The following is a 25160-nucleotide window of genomic DNA, read 5'->3' as shown; positions in this document are numbered from 1 at the left end:
TTTCTTTGGAGAGCCACATTTTTTAAACTTAAACTATATAGGTAGGTACGTTGTTATTAACTTAATTAGGGTACTCCTAAGCTGGCCTTTGCTGAAAACTCAAGGGGCCAAAGAGCCGCATGTGGCTCGCGAGCCGCAGTTTGCCGACCACTGGTCTAAGAGAATCCGACGAGGAATGCAGGAGACGAGCTTTAAACACTGTTCGAGGACACCCCAAACTGGTACGTCTATAGGCCCAGGAGATCGGTGGTTCCCAGGGCCAGGGGGCTGGGGGGCCGGGTGACGGAAATGTCCTGAAACGTGACTGAGGCGACAAGTCACAACTCTACCAACAACGAAACGCACCGACTTGGACGCTTTTCAGGGTGACGTGTATGGTACGTGAACGGGATCTGTTACCCGCAAAGCAGCCGAGCTCCGAGGGAGCCACGTCACGTGAGGGGGCGGCCCTCGGGCAGATGCTGGGAGCCCAGAGGGAGAACACGGGCGAGGAGAGACCCTGCCCCCCACCTGTCACAGGACCAGAGAGGCGGCCGCACACGACGTGGCTGGGCTTGGATTTCCGGAGCATGCATGCATTCATTCATTCATTCATTCATTCATTCGACAGAGCGCACATAGCATCTACTGGGTGATGGGGAGCGGGCAGGGAGAGAGCTGGGCAGGGGTGATGGGCACCCTGGTGATGGACGACGGGGAGCACGGAGACCCCGGGCAGGCGTCCAGGCGGGCTCCACAGGGACGCTCACCAACGCCTGCCTGTCCCTGTGCCTACGGGGAGCCAGGGCCGAGGGCAGCCCCGAGGAGCGGGTGTGCCCGCGGGACGTTGAGATTCAATCCGCCGAAACGACGTCACAGCAGCCACTTCTCACACCTGGTTCTCGGGGTCACACGGGAAACTTCCTCCTGGGAAGTCACCCCAGCCAGGGCTTATCCGCAGACCCACGGCGGGCACCCTGACCCGCACGCCCTGCCTGTGTGCCCCGGGGGCAGAGTTCTTTTATTTTGCCCAGTAATGAGAGGCCCTTTGCCTCTGGGGCCGGAGGAAGCACGCAGCTGTGCACGTCTGCGGAGTAAGAACACGGTTCCCCGCACCGCCCCCCCGACCCCAGTGGCCTAACGGCAACGGCTGCCCCGAGGCGAGGGGAAGGGCCACCTCTTTCATCGTAGGTGGTGATGCCCACCGGTCCGGGCGCGGCAGGGAGAGCAGGGCAGAGGTGGCCGGACGCAGGCTCCGTGGGACACGGCGCGCCTCCGGTACTCACCCGGTTCAGAGCCCAGCGCCCCGGCCCTGCCTGGTGTGTGAGGATGGGGACCGAGGGGGACCCTGGAGCGGAGATTTCCACCCAAGGATCCGCCCGCCCGGCGGGGCTCCGCGGCTGAGCGTCGACCTAGGAACCAGGAGGTCACGGTTCCATTCCCGGTCAGGGCACAGGCCCGGGTTGCGGGCTCCATCCCCAGGGTGGGGCGTGCAGGGGGAAGCCGATCCAGGATTCTCCCTCATCGTTGATGTTTCTATCTCTCTATTCCTCTCTCTTCCTCTCTGAAGTCAATAAAACATATATTAAAAAAAATAAATAACGAAGGATCCGCTCCTGCCCCACCTCTGATTGTAAATATCAACCTTAATTAACCATAATCAGCGGGAGGACGAGAACCCCAACGGCTCTGAGGCAGCACTCAGGGCCCCCGGGACTCCCCCTGGCAGTGCACCGGCACGCGGGCCCCCCATGGAGCCAGGGGGGGAGGTTCACCCAGGGCCAGGCCCGGCCCCCCTGCGACTCTGCAGCTCCCGGAGTGTCTGCTGGACAGGGTTCTTAGGAGCGGGGAGACCGTGAAGGACCAGGACACGGATAACAGCCGGGAGCCCCATGCTCAGCGTGCCCTCTGCAAACCCTTTCCTCACCCCCGCACACACGCAGCCACACGGGGTCCTCATGCCCCGACACTCCTTGCTGGCTGGCAGGCCTCACCTTTGTCCCCGCCACGCCTCCCCCCACCAGCCCTCCTTCCTCCTCGGCAAGCTCAGAATTCCCGGACTGTCCCAAGGCCCCACGTCCCCCATGCACCCGTGGACGCACATTTTAATGAGCATCTACTACGTGCCGGGACAGGACCTACATCCGGTGCTGACAACCTGGAGGAGAGCATCTCCCTCTGCACAGACGGACATTGGGGTGTGGAGGCATCTGCTCAAGGGGGCACCTGATGGGACTGAGATTCAGACCCCAGTTGGTCGGACACCCCAGGCACCCCTGCTGGGGGGAGACGGAGGGCAACATGTGCTGGGGCACCGGCAGGGCAGGATGGACGCCAGGGCATCAGCGGGTTAACTGTCCGGGGGGGGGGGGGCAGTCATGCAGACCCAAGGGGGGGCGGACAGGGAGGTCCCCCAGAGGGGACTGCACTGAACCAAGGCTCACGTTGACTTACTTGGTGGGACCACACCTTGGGGACGTGCTGTGGGTGCTCCACCGAGAGGAGTGAAGGGACAGCACCTTCCAGGGTCGGGTGGGACAGCCTGGGTGGTTCCAGACACTGCCACAGCCCCTGGACGCCATCCGCTCCCTGCAGGCGCGCTGAGGTTCCCAGGGGGCGAGCAGGGAGAGCGACAGATTTGCGGTGATTTCACGCTCATAGAGAACGGAGCTAAGGGCGAGGCCCAGAACCGTCCCTTTGATACGATTGAGTGGAAGAAGGATGGATTTCCCCTTCGCCCCGGCCTGGAGGTGCGTTGACCCATCACAGCGCCCGGCGACCGGGTTTGCACGCTGAGCCATTCCTGCCACGGGTCCTCAACCTCATTCCTCACGTTCGCGATCGCACACGTGTTTCCATCATCCCGCTCGGGCGGCGGAGCCTCGCAGCCAGGTCCCCGGGCAGCGCGGGGAGGGGGCGGGTCGTCCGGGACGGCGAGGCGGGCCCGCCACGCAGTGCCGCCACAGAGCCGGCGTCCACGGGCCTCGCAGGCGCTCCTGGCGCCGTGGGAATCTGCATGCAACACGCGGACCAAGGTGTGCGTTTCGGCTCAGCATCGCAAGGAAGGCTGCGCTCCCCGTGGCTGAGGGAGCGCGCACGCCTTCCCCAGACAGCGGAGGACTGGCGAGGAGGAGGCACGGCAGCTGCCCGCCCGCCCTTCACCCAGGCTGCCAGGGCTGCCCGGGGCTGTGCGGCCACAGGGACCCCCCTGGGGCCCGGCTGTGAGGCAATTCCTCCCCAAGTGAGCCAGGTGTCCCGTGTGACCTCCCGTGTGACCTCCCGTGTGACCTCCCCATATGACCTCCCGTGTGACCTCCCGTGTGACCTCCTACTTGACCTCCCGGTGTGACCTCCCCGTGTGACCTCCCCGTGTGACTCCCTGTGTGACCTCCCGTGTGACCTCCCCATGTGACCTCCTACTTGACCTCCCAGTGTGACCTCCCCGTGTGACCTCCCCGTGTGACTCCCCCGTGTGACCTCCCCGTGTGACCTCCCCGTGTGACTCCCCGTGTGACCTCCCTGTGTGACCTCCCCGTGTGTCCCCGTGTGACCTCCTACTTGACCTCCCGGTGTGACCTCCCCATGTGACCTCCCGTGTGACCTCCTACTTGACCTCCCGGTGTGACCTCCCCGTGTGACTCCCTGTGTGACTTCCCCGTGTGACCTCCCTGTGTGACCTCCCCGTGTGACCTCCCCGTGTGTCCCCGTGTGACCTCCTACTTGACCTCCCCGTGTGACCTCCCCGTGTGACTCCCCGTGTGACCTCCCCATGTGACCTCCCCGTGTGTCCCTGTGTGACCTCCCGTGTGACCTCCCCGTGTGACCTCCTACTTGACCTCCCGGTGTGACCTCCCCGTGTGACCTCCTACTTGACCTCCCGGTGTGACCTCCCCGTGTGACCTCCTACTTGACCTCCCGGTGTGACCTCCCCGTGTGACCTCCTGTGAGACCTCCCCGTGTGACCTCCCATGTGACCTCCCGTGTGACCTCCCCATATGACCTCCCATGCGACCTCCTGTGCGACCCCCCATATGACCTCCCGTGTGACCCCCCGTGCGACCTCCCGTGTGACCTCCCGTGTGACCTCCCGTGCGACCCCCCGTGTGACCTCCCGTGAGACCTCCCCGTGTGACCTCCCCATATGACCTCCCGTGTGACTCCCCGTGTGACTCCCCGTGTGTCCTCCCGTGTGACCTCCCGTGTGACCGCCCGTGTGACCGCCCGGTGTGCCGTGTCCACAGGCTCGGTGTGCCGTGTCCACAGGCTCGGTGTGCCGTGGCCACAGGCTCGGTGTGCATGTTTTAGGTAAGACTTGCAAGGTCCCCCCGGGAGAGGGGTGTGCTGGGCACTGCTTGCTCCAGGCACTAAGCAGAAGAGAAACCCCCAAAATAAAGGTGGCCTAATCGGCAACCAGGTTTCGTTTTCCGGTTAATCCTCACCCACCTGAGGAAATCTTTCCCACTGATTTTTAGAGAGAGTGGAAGGGAGGGGCAGAGAGAGAGAAACATCGATGTGCGAGAGACCATGACTGGTTGCCTCCCACACACACCCCAACCGGGGCTGGGGATTGAACCTGAAACCCAGGTCCATGCCTTTGGGCAGGAATCCAACCCGCGACCCTTCGGTGCTGGAGGGGACGCTCCCCGCCTTGCGCACACCAGCAGGCCCAGGTGGCACAGCTCTGTAAATCCCGGAGCTTCTCGCCGACCTGCCGCGGCCTCCGCACCCCCAAGCCTCCCCTCTCCGTCCAGGCAGCGCTCGGGGACTCGGCCCGCTTTTGCCCGTGCCCTGGCCGGTGCCTCAGCAGGTGCTTCGCGGACACCTGTGGCGTGTGGACAAGCTGTGTGCACGCCCGGGTCACCACACAGCTCTGGGCACCTCGCCCGCCCCAGCCGGGGTCCCCTTCCGTGGCGGGGGCTGGGCCACCTGTGCCTGGGGGCTCCGGGGGCGGCTGCAGCCCTAACACCTGTCCTACAGCCAGGGCTCGCCCCACGGATCGCCGGCACTGCAGCCACACGGGGCCTCTCGTTCAGGAGGCCCCTGACTGGTGGAACGTTATGTTGGCGCTCCACTGAAATTACTACTCATTTCTCCACTGCAATTACTACTCATTCTTTTCACATTCCTTCTTATTGATGTCAGAGAGGAAGGGAGAGGGAGAGGGAGAGAGAAACATCCATGATGAGAGAGAATCATGGATCGGCTGCCTCGTGCACGCCCCACACTGGGGATCCAGCCCGCAACCCGGGCCTGTGCCCTGCCCGGGAATCGAACCATGACCTCCTGGTTCCTAGGTCGATGCTCAACCCCGGAGCCCCGCCGACCGGACAACTCCTCCTCATTTGATCAGTGGGCCCACCTTCCCACTTTGCATGGGGCCTGAGAATGACCCTGCCTACTCACCAGGTGGGAAAGAGGTGTGGCTTTTCGGAGCCAATCAGGACTTCAGCCAGGGCCCCAGGTCACACTGCCCAAGGGGACAGGCACCCCAAACCCCGCTGACCCGGAGGGAATCCTAAGAAACACCCACCCTGAAGGACGGTCCAGAAAATACCTGATGGGTCACCTTCCAAACGGTCAAAGTCACCCCAAACCAGAGACGCCTGAGGAACGGCCACGGCCAAGAGCAGCCGGGGAGGAGGGGGCGTGGCACTGAGGACAGGGGGGAGTCAGGGTGCACAGGCTGTGAGGGACCTGTGCCGAGGTCGGGGACACCGGGAGTCGGGGTGCACAGGGCCCGGAGGGACCCGTGCTTTCTGCTCGATGTCACTGTGACCCTAAAACTGGCCTGAAAAATGGAGTTTGTTGATTTTTTAAAAAAGCTAAGTGTGGTGCGTGTTCTGGACAGGACCCTGGGATGGGTAAGGGCGCGGGTAAGGGCGCGGGGAGGCTGAGTAAAGGGGGGGCTTCAGTGATGACACTGGGTCAATACGGACTAATTCCTGGGGACGGGGGTGCCCTGGAAACGCTGACAGGGACGCTGGTGTGGAGCTCACGGGACTCTGGGCGGGATCCCTGCGACTTTCCCAGGATTCTAAAATAAAATGTTTCCTACACCCCCTACTCCCCCCAGAAAAGGGGTGCAGCTGAGAGGCCTGCAGGGCTAGCCAGCCCCAGGGGAGGTGGGAGGATGGGATGGACAGACAGGAAGCCACCCCCCACAGCCCCGCAGCCCCCTCGGACCCTGCGCCCACCGCTGCCCCCCAGGAGGAGGCTGTGGGCAGCGTGAGACGGCCCCGCGCTTTAGGACGACGCGGGCTCACAGGGTGCTTCTTCCGCACGCGTCTCCGGGGGCACCGGCCGCTGCCGACCTCCCTGGCTGCTCCCCGTCAGCGGATGCTCCGTCTCACACGGAGAGGCGCACGAGGAGCCGGGGACGTCGGGGGACAGTCAGGGAAGCAGGACGTGCTCGGGTCTGTGGGTAACCTGGGTGGACGTCGCAGGGCAGCCACTGTCCCCAGCCGCCAAGGCACCCTTTCCCAGCCCCGAGTGGGCACATCTGTCTGTCCAAGGCTGTATTTCGTTAATTACAAGCTGCCCGACACCCCTCCGGGACCTGCCTCCCGCAGCCACGGGGTGGCGGGCACCTGGAGGCAGAGCCAGTGCAGGCGGACCTGAGGGGGGTGTGCTGTGAGCCAGCGGGCACGCAGAGGGCAGGGGCACGCACAGGGCGGGGGGCACGCACAGGGCGGGGGGCACGCACAGGGCAGGTGACACGGGAGTCACTCTCTCTTCCGTTTGTTTATATCTAGAAAACTGGCTTCATCAACACCGCTTCGGGGGGAAGAGATGCTATAGACCAGTGGTCGGCAAACTGCGGCTCGCGAGCCACATGCAGATTGCGAGCCACAGTTTGCCGCTCTGTTGACTAATGAGTTTGCCGACCACTGCTATAGACTGTTTGCATCCCCCAAAAATCCGTATGTTGAAACCTAACCCCCTAAGGTGAAGGCATTAAGAGGTGATAAGGGCCATAACCGGTGTTGCTCAGTGGTCAGAGCATCGGCCTGCGGACTGAAGGGTCCCGGGTGCGATTCCGGTCAAGGGCATGGACCTTGGTTGCAGGCACATCCCCAGTAGGGGGTGTGCAGGAGGCAGCAGATCGATGTTTCTCTCTCATCGGTGTTTCTAACTATCTCTCTCCCTTCCTCTCTGCAAAAAATCAATAAAATACATATTTTTTTAAAAAAGAGGTGATAAGGTCACGAGGGTGGAGGCCCCCTGGATGCAATTAGGCCCTTACAAAGGGACCCTGGACAGCTCCCTTCCACCACGTGGGGACACAGCACGAAGTCAGTCACCTGTGACCCAGGGCCGCCCTCGGCTAAATCCACTGGCCACCTGCTCTTGTGAATAAAGTTTTATTGGAACACATCACACCCTTTGATTGATACAGCTGAGCGGTTACCATGGAGACCACAAGACCTACAAATGCCTGAAAGACTGATTATCTGGTTCTTTACAGAACAAGTTTGCTGATTTTGTGTAGAATATCCGATGACAGGTGACACATGACATATATTTAAGTAAAAAGTGTGTCACACAGAAGCACACACAGCAAGACCCATTTTTGTTAAATACGTCTCTAGATGCACGAGGGGTGTGGGCAGGATACTGCCGAGTCGTGGTGGGCATAGACGTATTTTTAAAATTATTTTTATCTGCCCGGCTGGCCTGACTCAGTGGGTGAGTGTCAACCTAGGAACCAGGAATTCACGGTTCGATTCCCAGTCAAGGGCACATGCCCGGGTTGCAGGCTCGACCCCCAGGAGGGGGCGTGCAGGAGGCAGCCGATCGGTGATTCTCTCTCATCGGTGATGTTTCCGTCTCTCTCCTCCCTCACCATCTCCCTTGGTGAGATCAATAAAAATGGGGTTTTTTAAATTATTTTTATTTATCAGTATTTTCTGAATGCCTAACATGCATAAGAATTTATAGTTTGGGAAACAATTACAATGTCATTAAACAGCAATAGCAACAAAGAAGCCAGGGAGCATCCTTCCTGGAGGAGGTCGCTGGTCAAGGTCAGAGAGGTCGCAGGGGCAGGGCCACAGCAGAATCATTTCATGTCACAGCAGCAGCGTGGCTGAGGGCCCGCTCCAATTTTTCAGGGCCAATTACTTTTAAAAAAAATTACACCTATTGTCACGACCAAGTATATTTAGCAGCGGAGAGAGCATCGCATCTGCCTCGGTCTTCAAGGAATGACGTGCACGCATTTTATGTTGAACTAAACATAAGCAGGTTGGAAACTTTCCAAAATGCCTCTCACGATGATTGAAGACGCCAGGGTGTCCGCCGCCCGGGGGCGAGCCGAGCGCCGCGTGCGTTTCGGGACATTACCGTGATGAAGAGGCCAGGGCACGGTGGGGACCCGCTCCCCACGCGGCAGATGGCTGTGGCCTACGGTCAGACAAAAAGGAAGGCCTGGGTGTCCCCTAAGATCCAGCCCAGGAAGCTGCCTGAGCAAGAGGAAGAAGGGAGCCCGGCCGGCGTGGCTCCGCGGCTGAGCATCGACCTACGAACCCGGAGGTCACGCCTCGGTTCCCGGTCAGGGCACGGGCCCCGGTTGCGGGCTCGATCCCCCGGTGTGAGGTGTGCAGGAGGCAGTTGATCAACGGTTCTCTCGCATCGTGGATGCTTCTTTCTCTCCCTCTCCCTTCTTCTCTGAAGTCAACAAAAATATATATTTTTTTAAAAGAGGAAGAATGGATTCCTCTGCGGAATGTTCTAGACCAGCCGTGGGCAAACTACGGCCCGCGGAGCCGAAAGAGCGGAGGGTTCTCTTGCTCTCCCCTCCGCTCCTTCACCAGCAGCAGTGTTAACATGGCAACGTCGGAAACACGGCCGCAGCCCCTTCTTCTGAGTGGGCGGATTTATATCCCCCATTCAGTAGAAGGAACAACCTCTCCATCTTCCAGAGGCTCCTTGGAATGCCCGCGGGCGCGTCCCCCGACATCACCCTGGGAATGCGGAGACAGTTATCGTGGTGATGTAGGGAGACACGCCCCTGGAGAGCACAGTGTCAGAGCATTAGCTAAAAAGGAGACCAACAACACTGTTCCCACTGAAGGTGATGTTTTAAAGACCAAAAACCTTCCAACCCAGTCTACATTGCCATCTACATCTACGTCCCGGGCATCATTTGGAAGTTGCACTAAAGAAAATGTTTAATTTACTGTTTACACATTTTGTTCTTTTCTATTTGTTTTAGTTTTAAATTATTTTATTACATTTAAGTTTAATTTGAAAGGCTTTTGTACCTTTCCTTTGTTAGGCAATTTTATTTTGCCTTTGCCATCTTCAATATAAGGTATGTTATTGTGCTATGATTCCTCCATTTTTTGAAGTTTCAAATTATAATAATTAGTGTTTACATTCTTCTTGTTAAAATGTTTGAAATGAATAAAACTATTGAAATAAAATAAAAAAAAAGACCGTACCCTTTTATGTAATGATGTTTACTTTGAATTTATATTAGTTCACACAAACACTCCATCCATGCTTTTGTTCTGGCCCTCCGGTCCAGTTTAAGAACCCACTGTGGCCCTCGAGTCAAAAAGTTTGCCCACCCCTGTTCTAGACCCAGCTACAGAGCAAAACAGACAGAGGTTTCCCCGAGATGTGCCCTGCCCGCCAGGAGAGCTGGAAAACGACCCCACCTTACACGCCAAGCCCACTGCTCTGCAGCATGCACTGGGCACCCCCCCGGAGGAGCCAACCCCCAGGTGGCACCGTGGTCAGCCCTGCCAAGGGGCCAGCTTCTCTCACGCCCCTGCCACACGTCCCTCACTGCCCCAGGCTCCCAGCCACAAAGAGATGGGTCCCTCGAGAAGCCAGGCCCAGAGGGGGGGGCACCTCGTCTGGGTGGAAAGGGCCGACCTGGACATGGGGACCCGCCTGTGCGTTCGGCCAGTCGGGGAGCGGCCCGGAGCGGCCAGACACGCGCTGTTTGGGGCTCGCCGTCGCGTGTGAAGACGTGGACTGGGAAAGGACGGCGGCACACCTCTGGGTGGACCTCGGCCCCACGCATCCCAGGCCGAGCAGCCCCCGGTTCTCCATCCTGGTCCCCGGCCCCGCCGAGAGGCACAACATGCTTTTCGCACATACGTCACGGGCCCTGTGATTTCAGCCGTGTCGGTGACGAACCACCTCCTCGCCCACGACTGGCTCCACACCTCCTCGCCCACGACACACCAGAACGTGGGCGAAAACAGTGAGCACCATGCAGTGCACAGTAAATGCGTGGCGACACGGCCCGGGGAGGTGGGCGTGCTCCTGACAAGGACATGGGTCTGGCTCAGGACCAGCGGCGGAGGCCTGGCAGGGAGGCAGCCACATGCCAGCCGGGAGGACCTGCCCAGCCTCGCCTGCCCAGGTGCCCGGACGCCCAGGCTCTGCCGGGGAGGAAGCCCCGCCGCCCCGCCCGCGCCTGCTCCTCTGAGCTTGCTGAGGAGCCCGGCTTTCGGAGGAGGCCTTTCCAGATGGCGCCTGGGGTGGCTGGTGCCAAACTCCACAGCTTAAGTAAATGTTGCCGTCGCCCCGTCCTGCCAGGAAAAGGCATGGGGGACCCGCGGCGCGTCTCGGCTGCTGCGACGCTCCATTCCCGGGGAGATCAGTGAGCCCCCCGCCAACTGCCCGCACCCCGCTGGGGAGCCCCTGCCCCTCTGCCCGGGCAAGCCTGGCTGCGCCCCCTCCTCCCGCCTCAGCATGCCAGCCCGGCCCGGGGGGCACGGGGACCAGCCGGCGCAGGCCGCATGCCGACAGAGGGGAGGAGGGGCCGGGAACCCAGAAGGGCAGCAAGCAGGCCCCAGGGTAGGAGATGGCAAAGGTTCCAGCCTGATCATCACAAATCCGGGATGTGCGCACAGATCCAATCTCCGGCCCGGCAGGTGTTTCTCCGCCGCCCCCGCCCCCGCCAGCCCACAGCAGCGCTCGGCAGCCACGGAGCCGCCGGCTGCTCACCCGGCCGACCCCACCGCTCCGATCCTGCACCACGGGCCCGGCCTCTGTGGCTCAGGCGTTGAGCGTCGACCTAGGAACCAGGAGGTCAGGGTTCGATACCCGGTCGGGGCACATGCCTGGGTGGTGGGCTCCATCCCCCAGTGTGGGGGCGTGCAGGAGGCAGCCGGTCCATGGTTCTCTCTCATCGTGGATGTTTCTCTCTCTCTCCCTCTCCCTTCGTCTCTGACATCCATAAAAACACATTAATAATAAAAAGAGGCGCTAAAACTGGTTTGGCTCAGTGGATAGAGCGTCGGCCTGCGGACTGAAGGGTCCCAGGTTCGATTCCGGTCAAGGGCATGTACCTTGGTTGCGGGCACATCCCCAGTGGGAGGTGTGCGGGAGGCAGCTGATCGATGTTTCTCTCTCATCGATGTTTCTGACTATCTATCCCTCTTCCTTCCTCTCTGTAAAAAATCAATAAAATATATTTAAAAAAAAAAAAAAGAGGCTCAACCACCGAGCCAGGACCACGCCTCTTTCTGACACGCTACATGGCAGCACCTACGTGGGCTTCTGGCCACGCCAAGGGTGAGAGAGCCGGCCGGCCCCAGGGTGGGTCCAGCTCACCAGCAACTGCCCGAGTGCACGAGCGAATGGGCCTTGGAAAGCAGCTGCTGGGCGCTGTCCAGCCCCAGGACGGGAGGGAGGTGTGACTTACTGGGCCCCAGCTGCCGCCCCAGCCCCGGGGGCAGACCACCCCACGCCAGAGGGAAGGTGCAGGCCAGAGGGGGCACCTGGCCCGCTGACCGGTCCCCACCTGACACTCCCCGGGAGTCAGCTGGCTGGCCTCGGCCTGGGTCCAGCCTGGGACCCGAGCCCAGCCTCCCCCTCCCTCCAACCGTCTCCACCGACACGCGGCGGCGCCTGCACACACGTCCAGGTCTGCGGGATGGAAGGGCTGCAGGTGGTACCCGGTCTCCACAGCTGAGCTTGTCATCTCCCTGAACCAGCTTCCGGATCGGGGGGGGGGGCCAGGAGGGTGACGGGGGGGGGGGCAGGAGGGAGCAAGGGTGCCTTCCACACAACACGGGGCCTCGCACGGCCCTTCAGACCCTTCTCTGCTCAGAAGGGGCCTCTGGAAAAGGAAATCAGCTTCCCCGTTTGTCATCCCCGGTCGAACGGATGCCACGTTCCTAACGTCCCCTTTGCAATAAAAAAAAAAAAAAAAGACGTGTTTTTATTCTTTTCTGTTTCTAATAAAAAAACGAGGCGGCCTGTCTCTGGGAAGGCACTCGCGGCCTCCGCCGAGCGGGTTAACAGTTTTTAAGTACATTTCTAAATGGGATTATTGTTTTCTCAAGTTCTGCTCAGCGCTGAGATTAGTGGCCGCCATGCCCGGGGGCCGGGGCCGGGGAGGGGAGACGGGGGGGTTCCCTGGTCCTTTTTATCCCCAGCCGGGGGGGGGGGGCAGGCGGTGCAGGTGCTGGGAGAGGGAGGACCCAGAGGGAAGAGCCTGGGAGGGCAGGTTCCCTGGAAGGGCCTGGAAGGGCCACCTTCCCCGCCCGCCGGGCGCTGGGCCGTGGGCCCAGCCGCTCCCAGCCCCCTGTTGCTGCCTCCATCCCAGAGCTCCAGTGGGAAGTTTGGCTTTTGCTGCAGGAAGCAGCTGGGCCAAGCAGCCCGCGCATGATAATGGCCTCAGAAATCTGCTGTGCGCGCGGCAACAATAGGGTGCTCAGTCTCCCGGAAAATTGTGTTCATCAGCTAACTCTGCTCAGTTACTAATTGACATTGCCAAATATTTTAAGAACAATTGGAATGCACAAGCAAAAAAAAAAAAAAAAAAAAAGAAGAAGATCTTAATCCTCAGATTTAAATATTTTTCTTTTTTTTACCCCCTCTTCTTTGGGGGCCTGGATGTGTGTATGTTTGGGGGGGCGGGGAGGGCAGAGGCAGTGGTAGGCGGGGAGGAGCCCCCGGAGAAAAACGGTGGACAAGAAAGCGAATTGATTTGTCTCACTGTCCAGCCCGGGGAAGGGCACGGGGGCTGGACGCTGGCCTTTGAGGCTGTGGTCACAGGGCCTGCGCGGGCTGGACCCACGACGTGGGAATGCCACTCGAAGCAGCACCGAGGGGCCCGCCAGGCTCGAGCCCAGCTGATCAAACAATGAGCGTGTCCCCCCTCTCAAGGCTGCCCAGCGGGGGTGGGGGTGAAGGACCTTCTCGTCTCGCCTCTCTCCCTGGCTTTCCACGGATCCCAGAACGTAGCCGACGTTAGTTAACAACAACGGAGGGGCAGCGCATCCGATGACTCCCTCCCCCATCCACACTTCAGTGAGCCCCTCTCCGAAGTCCCGGGGCTGCGGGGCGGGGGGAAGGCAGCTGCCCCGTCGCTGCAATGAGGAGCAGGGCCGTTTCCTAGTACATTAAGTTTTAATTATTCCGAGCGTCGCGAAACCTGAAGATGCAGAAGTTGGGTCATCCTCTGAGTTGGCGTGAAGCTCCGATGCCGGCACGGGATCTGCGGGGTTTTATAGGGAGGGATGCCGGGACCGAGGCCCTGGGCAGGGGTCACGTACGCCCGCAGCGAGGGGACGTCCGCACAGCCACCCGCTCCCCTGATGTCACAAGAGAGTCGGATTTATACGCTGCTGCCTCCAAGTCACTCACTTCCCTGGCCTTGGACAGGGACGCAGAAAAAACATCGGCTAGGGTGTGACATGATCGGCCAGCCACACAAACAACAGCAAAAATGGAGGGGGGGGGGGGGGGCGAGATGGGGGGGCGGCGGGGGAGTGGGGGGGGAGGTCCATGAGGCTCATTTTGTCCCTTTTCGGTGAGAAAATACGACCTCTCCATTCGTCCAAGGCCCTGGCTCCCACCACTGCTCCGAGCTGGGCCTCAGCCGTTGGGAGCGACCGAGAACAAACATATTTTCTGGTTCACTGGGGTCGCTTTCACATGCTCACGGCCTCAAACCTCCTCTCTGCTCGCATCGCCGACAGCTGCACCCCACACCAGCCCAGCCAGGGACGGTCGCCCGGCTCGGCAATCACCGTGTGATCGCAAACTTGACCCTCTCGGCGTGCCGGCCTGAGCGAGATGTTTTTCAACAGCCACGCGGGCCCCCGTCCTCGGGAGCATTGCATCAGATAACAAAGGCCGCTCGTTGTGAGCCTCCTCGGCGGATCCGCGCTAAGAGGCTCTCTCTCTCTCTCTCTCTCTCTCTCTCTCCCCGCAGAAAGGGGTTTATGATGAATTCAGCACGGCGATCATGTTAAGAGCAGCGATTTGTAAAGGGAGAAATTCGCTGGTGAAGATCTGAACACATAGTTTCTCAGGCCCTCCTGACCCAGTTTCCAACAAGAAAAGGAGCGAGGGGTGGAAATGGAGTTTCGCGACATTGTTCGGCCGCCTGAGAGACGTGGGGAAGCGTCCTTCCTTCATAGAGGCCTTAATAAGTCCTTCCTCTTTCTTTCCTGAAGGGCTTAAAGACGTGGCTTTTCCCCCCTCCCCTCACCTCGCGGGTTTCTCTCCGACAGGTAATAATAAAATACCGATTGTGTCACACGTTTTACTTAAATGCCTCTTTTCAATGCGCTCCGTCCGGGTCAGACGTGTCGGGAGGAGGAGGGAAGAGGAAATAGGGTGGGTGTCGGGTCCTAACCCCAGGCGAGCCCCGTGGAGGGCAGGCCGGTGGCTGCGGCTCAGCCAGAGAATCGGGACAGGGCCTCGTTTGAATAGGAAGGGGAACAAGCCCCCCCCCCCCCCCCCCCCCGGAACAGAGTCAGCCTTCGGGACTCAGAACTGCCGCCGCGAGGGACGGGAAAGCACGCAGCTGACCTCGGCGCAGGTCGCAGGCTCTGCGAGGCCTCGGCCCGGCGGGGTCCGAGGGCAGAGCGGCTTTGGGCGAGAACATTTCGAGACCCGGAAACGGTAGCTGGGAAGGGCGGTCACTCAGCCAGAAGGTGAGGAAACCATGGGGAAGGAGACGGCAGGAGGAAAAAGGCGAGCATTTGGTGCCGGAACATTCCGCCGAGCCCTCCGCGTCTCGGCGGGTCCCGGCGAGAGGCGTGGAAACCTGTCAGCTTCACGCCGCCGACTTAGGGGAACCGGCCTGCGCTCTGCTCTCTGCTCTCTGCCCCTCGGAGGTCCCCCATTCCCAAAACAGCGAGACCGCGCTCCCAAGCACCAGGGACCTCTTCATCGGAGGCCAGGAATGGTCCCCAGGGACAGGGGACACCCTCACTCTGCTGCCTCCACGTTCAGGGAGCCATTTCCACCAAAACTTGAAGTCCCCGCCCTGCCTCTCGCCTGCCCCCGGGCCGTGGTCAGCCCGTGGCGCGGCCTCACCCGGCCAGGCGCGCTCCTGGTCCCGCGAAGCCTCCCCCCGGAGTTCTCACCAGAAATAAATCACAGCCGAGCCAGGGACTCCGGAGCAGACAGTGTGTTTCATGGGTATTTAAGCAGCGGCATTAAGTGCTATCGGAATCTCTGGAATGTGCCGCTCAGATTTATGTGTCTTAACAATTCTTTCCTGGTCTGTGATAAGCCGGAGGCGCACACTTCGTCTCGTCCCACTTGTGCCCCGGACGGAGGGCAGACGGAAGCGTGGCGGCGACGACAGAACGGCCCGCGTGCGCACGATCGCCGCCTCCGGTACACAGATATTTATCGAAACCCAGAAAGGGGGGGGAGAAGAGGGAGGAGGGGAGAAAAAAAGTTAAAGAAAAGAAAAAAACGAGCCCCCGCCCTCGCGGCCACCCGTTCCTGGGGGCAAGGCGGCGCCTCCAGATGCCCCCAACTGCCGTTGGTTTCCTAGGCTTCATGGCTGATTGCAGAAATCAATGTTGCCATTAGTAACAGGGTATTTGCGAGGGCATGACTTCCGCCGCTGGGAGGCTGCGGAAGGAGTACAGTGTTAGCCAGCTGCTTTCCTCAGGAAGGGCTCCGGACGGAACTTCTCGGGCACCGTCCCTGCGGAGGGCTGGGACCCAGGCCGGGGAGGCCGCCCACCTGCGAGGTGGCCACTTAGACCAGGGGTGGGCAAACTTTCTGACTCGAGGGCCACAATGGGTTCTTAAACTGGACCGGAGGGCCGGAACAAAAGCATGGATGGAGTGTTTGTGTGAACTAATATAAATTCAAAGTAAAGGAGCGGAGGGGAGAGCAAGAGAACCGGATAGAACAGCCGGATCCGGCCCGCGGGCCGTAGTCTGCCCACGGCTGACTTAGACTCAGCCCTGGGAGGGGCAAGGATGTGCGTGTGCGTGCGTGTGTGTGTGTGTGTGTGTGTGTGTTTTCTTCAAACGGGGCCAGGAAGCCTCCGTGTTTCAGATGTTCTGATGACAGATTTGCTGCTTTACTATTTTGGACCCCAAGGCCGCATCGCCCACGAACATGGCACGTGGCGGGATGGGCACTGGCGCATCTGTGCCAAAGCTCCGTGCCTTCCAAACCACAGAGGAGCTGGCCGGGCGGGGGGGGGGGTGGGGGGGCCACGTTACGATTGTGGAAGGGACCCCGTGGGGCCTGGTCTGGGGAGGAAGACTGGGGGAGCCCACCCGAGCGAGTCACAGGGGCGTCCTCAGGGGGGAGGGCAGGGAGGGTCTGAATTTGCACCTTCGCGTCTGTGGACGGATGGAGCGGGCTCCCAGGCTCTCCGGAGAGCAGGGGACCTCCAGCAGGGCCAGGGCATGACGTGGGGCGGGCGGGAGGGCACTTACAGGGAGAGGTCTGCCCCGTGGGTGAAGGTGCCCTCTGGCCCTCCTACCACACGGGAGGAGGGTCCACTACACTTCGTAGGAGCCAGGACTCAAGGGACGGCTAAGGGACAGCATGGCAGCCTTCCCTCCACCAGGCAGCCAGGCGAGATCCTCCCGCACCCACCAGCCACGCTGACCTCGGACCTGACCTTGCTGACCTCAGAGCTGACCTTGAAAAGCAGCAAAAGCCCCCCCCACCCCCACCCCGCCACCCGCCACCGAGGCCTGTGCAGAAGCTGGCCCCTGGGCAGGCAGGGCCCTTGCCGGCTGTCCTGCCCCCACCCGCCCCCCGGCCCACCTACCTGAGGAGGACGGTGAGGAGGGGTGCGGGCTGTCCTCCTGGGCACTGCCGGTCTGAGAGAGCCCCCCGCCGACCCCGCTCTCCTCGGTGACGTTGGAGGAGCCGGGCGTGGTGGAGCGGCTCACCGACTGGGACTCCTGGTCGCTGCCCGAGCCCCGCCGCTCCTCCAGGCCCGCGTGGGGCCCGTCCTCCTCGGCCTTCCGGTCCCGCTTGTGCACGCGCGAGTGCACGACCACCTGGTGGTAGGTGCGGAACACGCGGCCGCAGTCCGGGCACTCGGTGGGCTTCTCCTTCAGGCCGCCGGGGCCCTGCAGGTTGTAGTCCAGCGCCTGGCCGAGCCCGTGGGCCAGGAACTCCCGAGTGCCTTCCAGAGGGTCCAGCTTGGCCGGCAGGTCCCTCTGGCCGGCCGCCTTGGAGCCGGGGACCACCAGGTCGGCGGGCATCTTCTGCCGGGAGCCGTCGGCCCCCACCAGCACGTACTCCCGCTTCTCCTTATCGAACAGGACGCCCGCGGGCGCCAGCGCCTCCTCCGGGCCGCGCTGCAGCGGGTGCTCCTTCGGCAGGAAGCCGCGGTCCGCCGCCACGCCCCGGGCCATGAGCTGCCAGGCCTGATAGCTGTGCACCGGGTCCATCTCGGCCGCCTTGGCCGCCGCCTGCAGCCGCTCGATGCAGCTGGACTTGAGCGGCGGCACCAGGCTGAGGCAGCCGAGGAGCGCGTGCTTGTCCCCCTCGGGGGCGCCCCCGTGCGCCCCGCTGGCGATGGGCGCCAGCAGCTTGCCCAAGACGTCCTTGTCCTTGAGGGCCAGCTCCCCCTTGTAGAGCTGGCCGCCCGGCTCGCTCAGGCCGGCTTTGTCCGGGGCCAGGAAGCCGCCCTGCAGGCAGGACAGGTAGCGGGAGTAGAGGTTGGCGTGGGCCTCCTGCGCCAGGCCGCCCAGGGGCGCGGGCGCGTCGGCGTCGCCGGGGGCCTTGGCCTTGGCCGACAGCTTGTTGAGGTGCACCTTCATGTGGTTCTTGAGGAACCAGGGCTCCTTGAAGCGCCGGCCGCAGATCTGGCAGCAGTGCTCGAAGGAGTCCTTGTGCTTGCGCATGTGGCCCTTGAGGAACCACGCCTGGCTGAACACCTGCCCGCACACCTCGCAGCGGAACTCGTGCGCCGCCTGCTCACCGCCGCCCCCGGGGCCCTGGCCCTGCGCCGACTCGGCCGTGATGTGCGCCTTCTCCACGTGGCTGATGAGCTCCTCCTCCTGCGAGGCGGCGAAGTCGCACAGCGTGCACTTGTAGGGCTTGTGCAGGATGCGGATGTGGCGCTCCAGCTCCTCGCGCTTCTTGAACTTGCCCTTGCAGAAGGTGCAGCGGAAGCCAGCCGCCGGGGCCACCGCCTCTTCCTGCGCGCCCCCTCCGCCGCCACCGCCTCCGCCAATGGCGGGCTTGGGCGAGGGCGCCGGGCGGGCGGCGGCGGCGGCGGAGGCGTCAGGCGCACCTGGGGCGGAGGCGGCAGGGGGCGCCAGGTGGCCGGGGGCAGCGGGCTGGGCGGGCTGCGCGTGCGCGTGCGCGTGCGGCGGGGGCTTGAGGTCCGGGCGCGGGGGCATCAGGCTGCTCCGCAGCTGCTTGTCGCGCAGGATGGCGCGCTCCTCCAGCTCGTGCAGCAAGCGGTTCTCCTCGCGCACGCGCCCGCGCCCCTTGCCCAGGTTGCCCAGCTTGTGGGTGCGCAGGTGGATCTTGAGGTTGCCCTTCTGCGCCGCGCGGTGGTCGCAGTAGGGGCACTTGAAGGGCTTCTCGCCCGTGTGCGTGCGCATGTGCAGCGAGAGGATGCTGTTGAAGCGGAAGCGCTTGCCGCACAGCGGGCACGGGTACTTGCGGTTCTTGCGCGCGTCGTCCTCGATGTCGCTCATCTGCGACATGATGCCCAGGTTCTGCCCGTTGAGGAACTGCTGCAGGTCCACGCGCCCGTTGAGGCTGGTGTCCAGGTCGCGGCCCAGCGGGCTGGCCAGCAGCGCCATCGGGCTGCCCAGCGCCGGGCCGCCGCCGCCGCTCAGGGCCACGTGCGCCTGCTCGTCGAGGGGCGCGGGCTTGTCCTCGGGGCCGGGCCGCGGCGGGTGCAGCTCCGGGAAGGCCTGGCCCAGCTGCGAGGTGATGCGGTGCAGCTTCTGGCTCATGGCATACTGCCCGTTGAGGACGGGGCCGCTCCGGCGGGGCTCCGCGTCGGCCGCTGCGGCGGCAGCAGCAGCGGCGGACACTCCAAGGCACAGGCTGGCTTCTTCCATCCCTGGAAAGGGAGAGAGATGGTTCAGATGGGGCGCGGAACCGGGCAGTTCCCGGCCTCGCCTCAGGCATCGTCATGCTCGGGAATGAGAGTCGAAAACAATAATAATAATAAAAAAAAAATGAATTATTAAATGCCAATTATGCAACATGGCCTTGGTCCTCCCCATTTGTTTGGGCGATGGATCGTCTTCCCCTTGTATTTTCTATTTGCCGACTGCAATTACTCATCCGCAGTTAAATTATTCATGTTTTACCACTTCCAACACCTGATAACACATGGGGTTGGGGGGCGGTCAGGTGGGAAAGTCTCCCTTCCGCCCCCTCCCCCCCACCTCGGGACACCCACACCTGTTGGTTGGGTTCAAAGTTGGCCTCGGAGCAGAATGGCTGTCCCACTCCCTCTGAACTCCGGTTCCCACGGCCCATGCATTCGCCACTCTGAGATGAAAGGGGTTATTTCATGTTTTGGTCAAAAAAAGGAAAAAAGAGAAAACACCCAATGGCATGATATTTACTGATACATAATAAAACAAGATAATGTTTTGGGGGGAAATAAAGTAAAGGACAGGCTTTGGAACAATAAAAGGGATTTTGCTTTAGTCAACAAAAAGTGCAGTAATATCTCATTAAGCTGATTAGTATGCTGCTTAGGAACTGTGCTAGGTGCTGTAACACATGATTATAATCATAAAAATCCTTCAGTGTTTGCAAGGAAGCATTAACGAGGTATATTAAATTTTAAGGAGACTGCGAGTAGCAGCTTTGCAAACCTCGGAGATTAAGATTTAACCCTTATGTTCCGAAACGCTGTTAGGTTGCCGTCGGGGAGCGGTGCCCGTCAGCGGCGGCAGAAACGACCTCCTGACGGCGGAGTGAGCGGGTCGCCGAGGCGGTTCAGATGTGGGTGGGGTGAGGCCTCCCGCCAGGGACGCGCCTGCTCCCGGTCCTTCAACGGCACCATCTCCGAGGCTGGGACGCGCACGGGGCTTCAGGCGATCGTTCAGAGAACTAGATAAAGACCAATTAAAGGCCAGCGCCGCTGCCATTGGAACTCTCGCCCAGTCTGAGTGTTTTTAATAACTTTCCCGATACCCGGTAATGAGTACAAATGGTACCTGCGGAAGAGGCTCTGCAGAAAATGAGAGCTCGGAGCCGTTCGTTAAACACCAGCACGCAGCGCGGGGCTGCGGAACCGTCTGTCACCGGCCTCACCGCCCCTCCAGCCGGGGCAGGGCCCCTGAGCCGGGCCATGCGGGGAGGGGCGCGGGAGCCAGCCCCACTGTCAAGCCCGTGGGAATTCAGCTCTGAGAGGCCAGGGGCTCCCCCTGAAGGACCCCACAACCGCTTCCTGCCCCTGGAACGAAGCTACCAGCTGTCCTCTGCGGGCCCCACTGTTTAGATGTCCCGGCCAGCCAGGCGGGCCAGGAACAGCGCTTACCCCCAGCCAGGACTGGTCCCCCGGGCCCACGACTCCCCAGGCCCACGACTCCCCATTCGGTGCCTCGGGGACAGAGCTCGCGGGTGGAGGAAGCACACTCAGTGCCACGGGGTGCGCTGCCCGCTGCGTGGCCTGCCGGGCAGGCTGTGTGCAGCGTGGAGGGTCCCGGCAGGGCCCCGCTGGAGACAGGCTGGGCTGGGTGGCCACGGGGCACAGCAGGGCGAGGCACAGACACGGGCAGAAAGCGCCAGCGTGGTGCGGGTCCGCGTGTTCCTGTGGACGACGCAGGGCAACTGCCCACGGGCACGTGGCACCCGCAGTAAAAGAGAGCTTCCAATTGGCCACCTTTTTGTTTCTGGTGGTAAATTGTTTAAAAAATTATTTTATTTATTTTTTTTTTTTTAAAAAGGCCCATTTTGGAGCCCGGTCAGAAAGGGGTGACTTCTTGCAGTGAGTCGTGCATCTCAGTAACTTGCCGAGATCCGCTGTGTGCCAGGCCCGTCGCTGGCCCGCGGAGACATGGCTGGCCGGCCCCCGCAGTCCTGGCGTCCACCGGCCAGCACAGAGAGACGGGCCCAGGGTGCAGAGCCCCTGGCTGAGGTCTCCAGGCAGGGACTCCAGGACCCCTGGGCCGTATCCCCAGCCTCTCACCACCTTCAAGCCCGCCACCCCCCCCCCCCCGCCCCGGGCCACACTCGCTCCTCTCCTGAGCCAGACGCGGATCATGGCCCCAAGGGCACGTGGGAACCTCAGGGTTCCACCAGCGCGCAGGGAAGCTCGCAAAGTCCGGAGCCAAGGCGCTGGCCGGCGGCCAGAGGCTGCCCAGTTGGCTGGCTCCGAAGACGCGAGGCCAGGAAGACGGGCTATTTTGAGGTTGCGGCCAATTCAGCAGGAGGGCGCGGTGCCACCCGGCGAGACGGCAGACCGGTGGGTCAGGGGAGGACCACCTGCCGCCCCCACGCACGCGGGGCCGGAGACGCGTGTCCAAGAACACGCGTGGGGCCTTTTCCACTGAGGTCTGGGTATGCAGTTCTCTTACTGTTAAAATTTTTTTTTTCAACCCACAAAGCTTTTTGCAAAACCTTTTGCGCAACTGGTCAGGTGCCGTTGCTGAACACAGAATGTTCTAGAGCCTGCAAGGGCCAGATAGCGTCTTTCTTCTCACGCGGGCCTCGGCTCACATGTCCCCTGTGCCCCCGTGTCTGAGGCCGATGCCCCCGCCTCTCTCTAGACCAGCCCCCACCCTCCTTCACAGCGCTCAGCACCAAGGAAGTCTGGCGTCGGCCCTCGGGCGAGCTGCTGCTTTTCCGTGAGGGCAGGTCCCGTCGGGCTTGGTCCCAGAGGAGGTCTCGGGGCGAGAGCAGTGCTGGCTCACCGTGGGCTCCGTGCTGGCTCACCGAACGGGGGGGGGGGGGTGAAGGAGCAGACCTCAACAACACAGCCCTCGGTAGTGAGCCCCAACCTCGGGGGCCCCGAACTCAGCCTCGCACAAGTCCACCAGCACCCACAGTCAGACGCGCCAGAGTCGGGAGGGCCTCTGGCTGCCCCCTGGGGAGACCCCGCCACCACCAGCCCTTCAGTCCAGGTGCCCACGGGCACCAGGAGGCAGAGACAGGCTTCGTGGGACCCCCGGAGGACGAGGATTGGAGCAGAGCGCCAGCTCACCGGGAGACACGCCAGGGGACGGCCCTCAAGTGAGCAGAGCCCCCGGGGGCAGGGCCGCCCCAGATGGTCAGCCCAGATCCTGTGGGACCCGCCCCCTGCAGTGCCAGGAGCAGGTGCCCAGATGGGTGAGCCCCGGCCAGTGCCAGCGCCAGCCTGAGAGCAGGGGAAGGGAGTTCCTGGAAAGGCCGGAGCTGGGGAGCTGGCCGGGGCCAAGGCGGCCGCGGCAGGATGAGCTGGCCCCCCGCCCGGCCTGGGCCTCACAGCCCTGGGTCCACCCCAAAGTCTCCGGCCGCCAGGTTCCACGTCCAGAATTCATTTACCCCTGGCTCCGTCACTCAGGGACGCGCGCCAGGGGCCACGGGCAAGGCCACCAAGGACAGAGAAGCAACAAAAAGGTTCCTGAGAGAGAGAATGCCAAGTTCAGGGGGAGGAGAAACATCGCAGCTGTGGACACAGGTGTGAGTGTGTGTGTGCATGCAGAGTGTGTGTGCAGGGGAGCATGTTCAGGGGTGTGAGTGTGTGTGTGTGTGTGTGTGTGCAGAGTGTGTGTGCAGGGGAGCGTGTTCAGAGGTGTGAGTGTGTGTGTGTGCAGAGTGTGTGTGCAGGGGAGCGTGCTCAGGGGTGTGAGTGTGTGTGTGTGTGTGTGTGTGCAGAGTGTGTGTGCAGGGGAGCATGTTCAGAGGTGTGAGTGTGTGTGTATGTGCATGCGGAGTGTGTGTGCAGGGGAGTGTGTTCACAGGTGTGTGTGTGTGCATGCAGAGTGTGTGTGCAGGGGAGCGTGTTCAGGGGTGTGAGTGTGTGTGTGTGTGTGTGCAGAGTGTGTGTGCAGGGGAGCGTGTTCAGGGGTGTGAGTGTGTGTGTGTGTGTGTGCAGAGTGTGTGTGCAGGGGAGCATGTTCAGAGGTGTGAGTGTGTGTGTATGTGCATGCAGAGTGTGTGTGCAGGGGAGTGTGTTCACAGGTATGAGTGTGTGTGTGTGCATGCGGAGTGTGTGTGCAGGGGAGTGTGTTCACAGGTGTGTGTGTGTGCATGCGGAGTGTGTGTGCAGGGGAGTGTGTTCACAGGTGTGTGTGTGTGCATGCGGAGTGTGTGTGCAGGGGAGTGTGTTCACAGGTGTGTGTGTGTGCATGCGGAGTGTGTGTGCAGGGGAGTGTGTTCAGAGGTGTGAGTGTGTGTGTCCATGTGGAGTGTGTGTGCAGGGGAGTGTGTTCACAGGTGTGTGTGTGTGCATGCGGAGTGTGTGTGCAGGGGAGTGTGTTCAGAGGTGTGAGTGTGTGTGTCCATGTGGAGTGTGTGTGCAGGGGAGTGTGTTCACAGGTATGAGTGTGTGTGTGTGCATGCAGAGTGTGTGTGCAGGGGAGTGTGTTCACAGGTGTGTGTGTGTGTGCATGCGAGTGTGTGTGCAGGGAAGTGTGTTCACAGGTGTGAGTATGTATGTGTGTGTGCATGCGGAGTATGTGTGCAGGAGAGTATGTTCAGAGGTGTGTGTGTGTTTGCATGCAGGGGGAGTGTGTTCAGAGGTGTGTGTGTGCAGGGGAGTGTGTGCACAGGTGTGTGTGTGTGTGTGTGTGTGTGCTGTGCCCATGGAGTAGGCCGGTGCAGGGGCGGGGCATCGAGTCCCCATGGGAACTCACCCAAATGCTCCCCGGTGACTCTGGGACCGTCTGTCCCACCACTAAGGGATGGAAGCCGCCTGCGGCCCGGACAGCTCCCAGGTAGGGCGGGGCTGCCTGAAGGGGCCTCCCTGGCAGAACCGTCCCAGGTCCCTCCTGCAGCCCCAGCGGGCACGGGGACAAGCCTGTCCTCCAGAGGCCCGCAGTGGAGCCTGTCAGTGCCCCGGCCACGGCCTGCGTCCCGACCACCAGGGCGGACACGCTCCTGACCTGCAGCTCTGCCCCCACAGCCCCAGGACCTGGCCCCTCTCCCAAGACACGGCCGCTGAGCCACCACAGGGAGAGGCGGGAGCGGCCCGGGGTGGGCCGGGACTGGCCTGCAGGCCCTCGGCAGCCGGCCGCGCCTCCGAGTAAGTGCGCAGGCAGCACTGCCCGTGCCCAGGTAGGAACCCTTGGCACAGTGATGTCAGGGAAGCAAACGGCTACCGGCGGAGAGCAGCCGCCCGGCCCTCGGCGCAGGGCCTCCGCCCGAAGCCGAGCAGCGGAGGTAACAAACCCGCGGGCCGGGCGCCTGTCTACCCCGCAGACAGGGGCCGGGCTGCCGCCGGAGCTGGGCAGGTGGGGGCCTGCAGCTGTCAGCTCTGGAAGCACCAGCATCGCCCAGCCTGACCTTTCCCGAGCCCAGGGGTCACGGTGCGGTGCTAGGGCACCCAACGCTGCTGTCAATATGGACCCAGAACCAGCCTGACAGCCGTGGCTCAGTGGCCGAGCATCGACCTAGGAACCGGGAGGTCAGGGTTCGATTCCCGGTCAGGGCACAGGCCCAGGTTTCAGGCTCGATCCCCAGTGTGGGGCGTGCAGGAGGCAGCCGACCATGGTTCTCTCTCATCATGGATGTTTCTCTCTCTCTCTCTCTTCCTCTTCCTTCCTCTCTGAAATCAATAAAAATATATTTTTTAAAAAAAGAAAAAATACCAAGAACCAAGCGGGGGCCTGAGTCCCGGCCGCCATGGCAGCCTCGCCACCACGTGGGGCCCCGGGACAGCTTCTGGGGGCTGGAGGCCTCGGCTGGAGCTAAGCAATGTCCCGTTTCCCAGTGAGGTTGCCCTAGGCCCATGGCACCCACCAGTGGGCACACAGATCGCCAAACACCTTCGGCCTCATCACCGCATCACCGCAGCCACCTGAGCC

At 61.9% G+C, this 25160-nt stretch overlaps 1 protein-coding gene across 1 annotated transcript in view; it reads right to left on the bottom strand.

The window, feature by feature from the left end:
- Window positions 1-25160, bottom strand: part of ZNF536 (zinc finger protein 536) — a 346815-nt gene that overhangs the window by 149388 nt on the left and 172267 nt on the right. The window contains 1 exon segment of the mRNA XM_080644358.1: window positions 16991-19255. Within this exon segment, the coding sequence (XP_080500484.1) occupies window positions 16991-19253 (2263 nt within the window). The 5' untranslated portion in view covers window positions 19254-19255.

Source organism: Plecotus auritus (genome assembly GCF_963455305.1).
Source record: "Plecotus auritus genome assembly, chromosome: 10".
NCBI lineage: Eukaryota > Metazoa > Chordata > Mammalia > Chiroptera > Vespertilionidae > Plecotus > Plecotus auritus.
The sequence above is the reverse complement of the archived record's forward strand: the minus strand, read 5'-3'. Positions and strand labels throughout refer to the sequence as shown.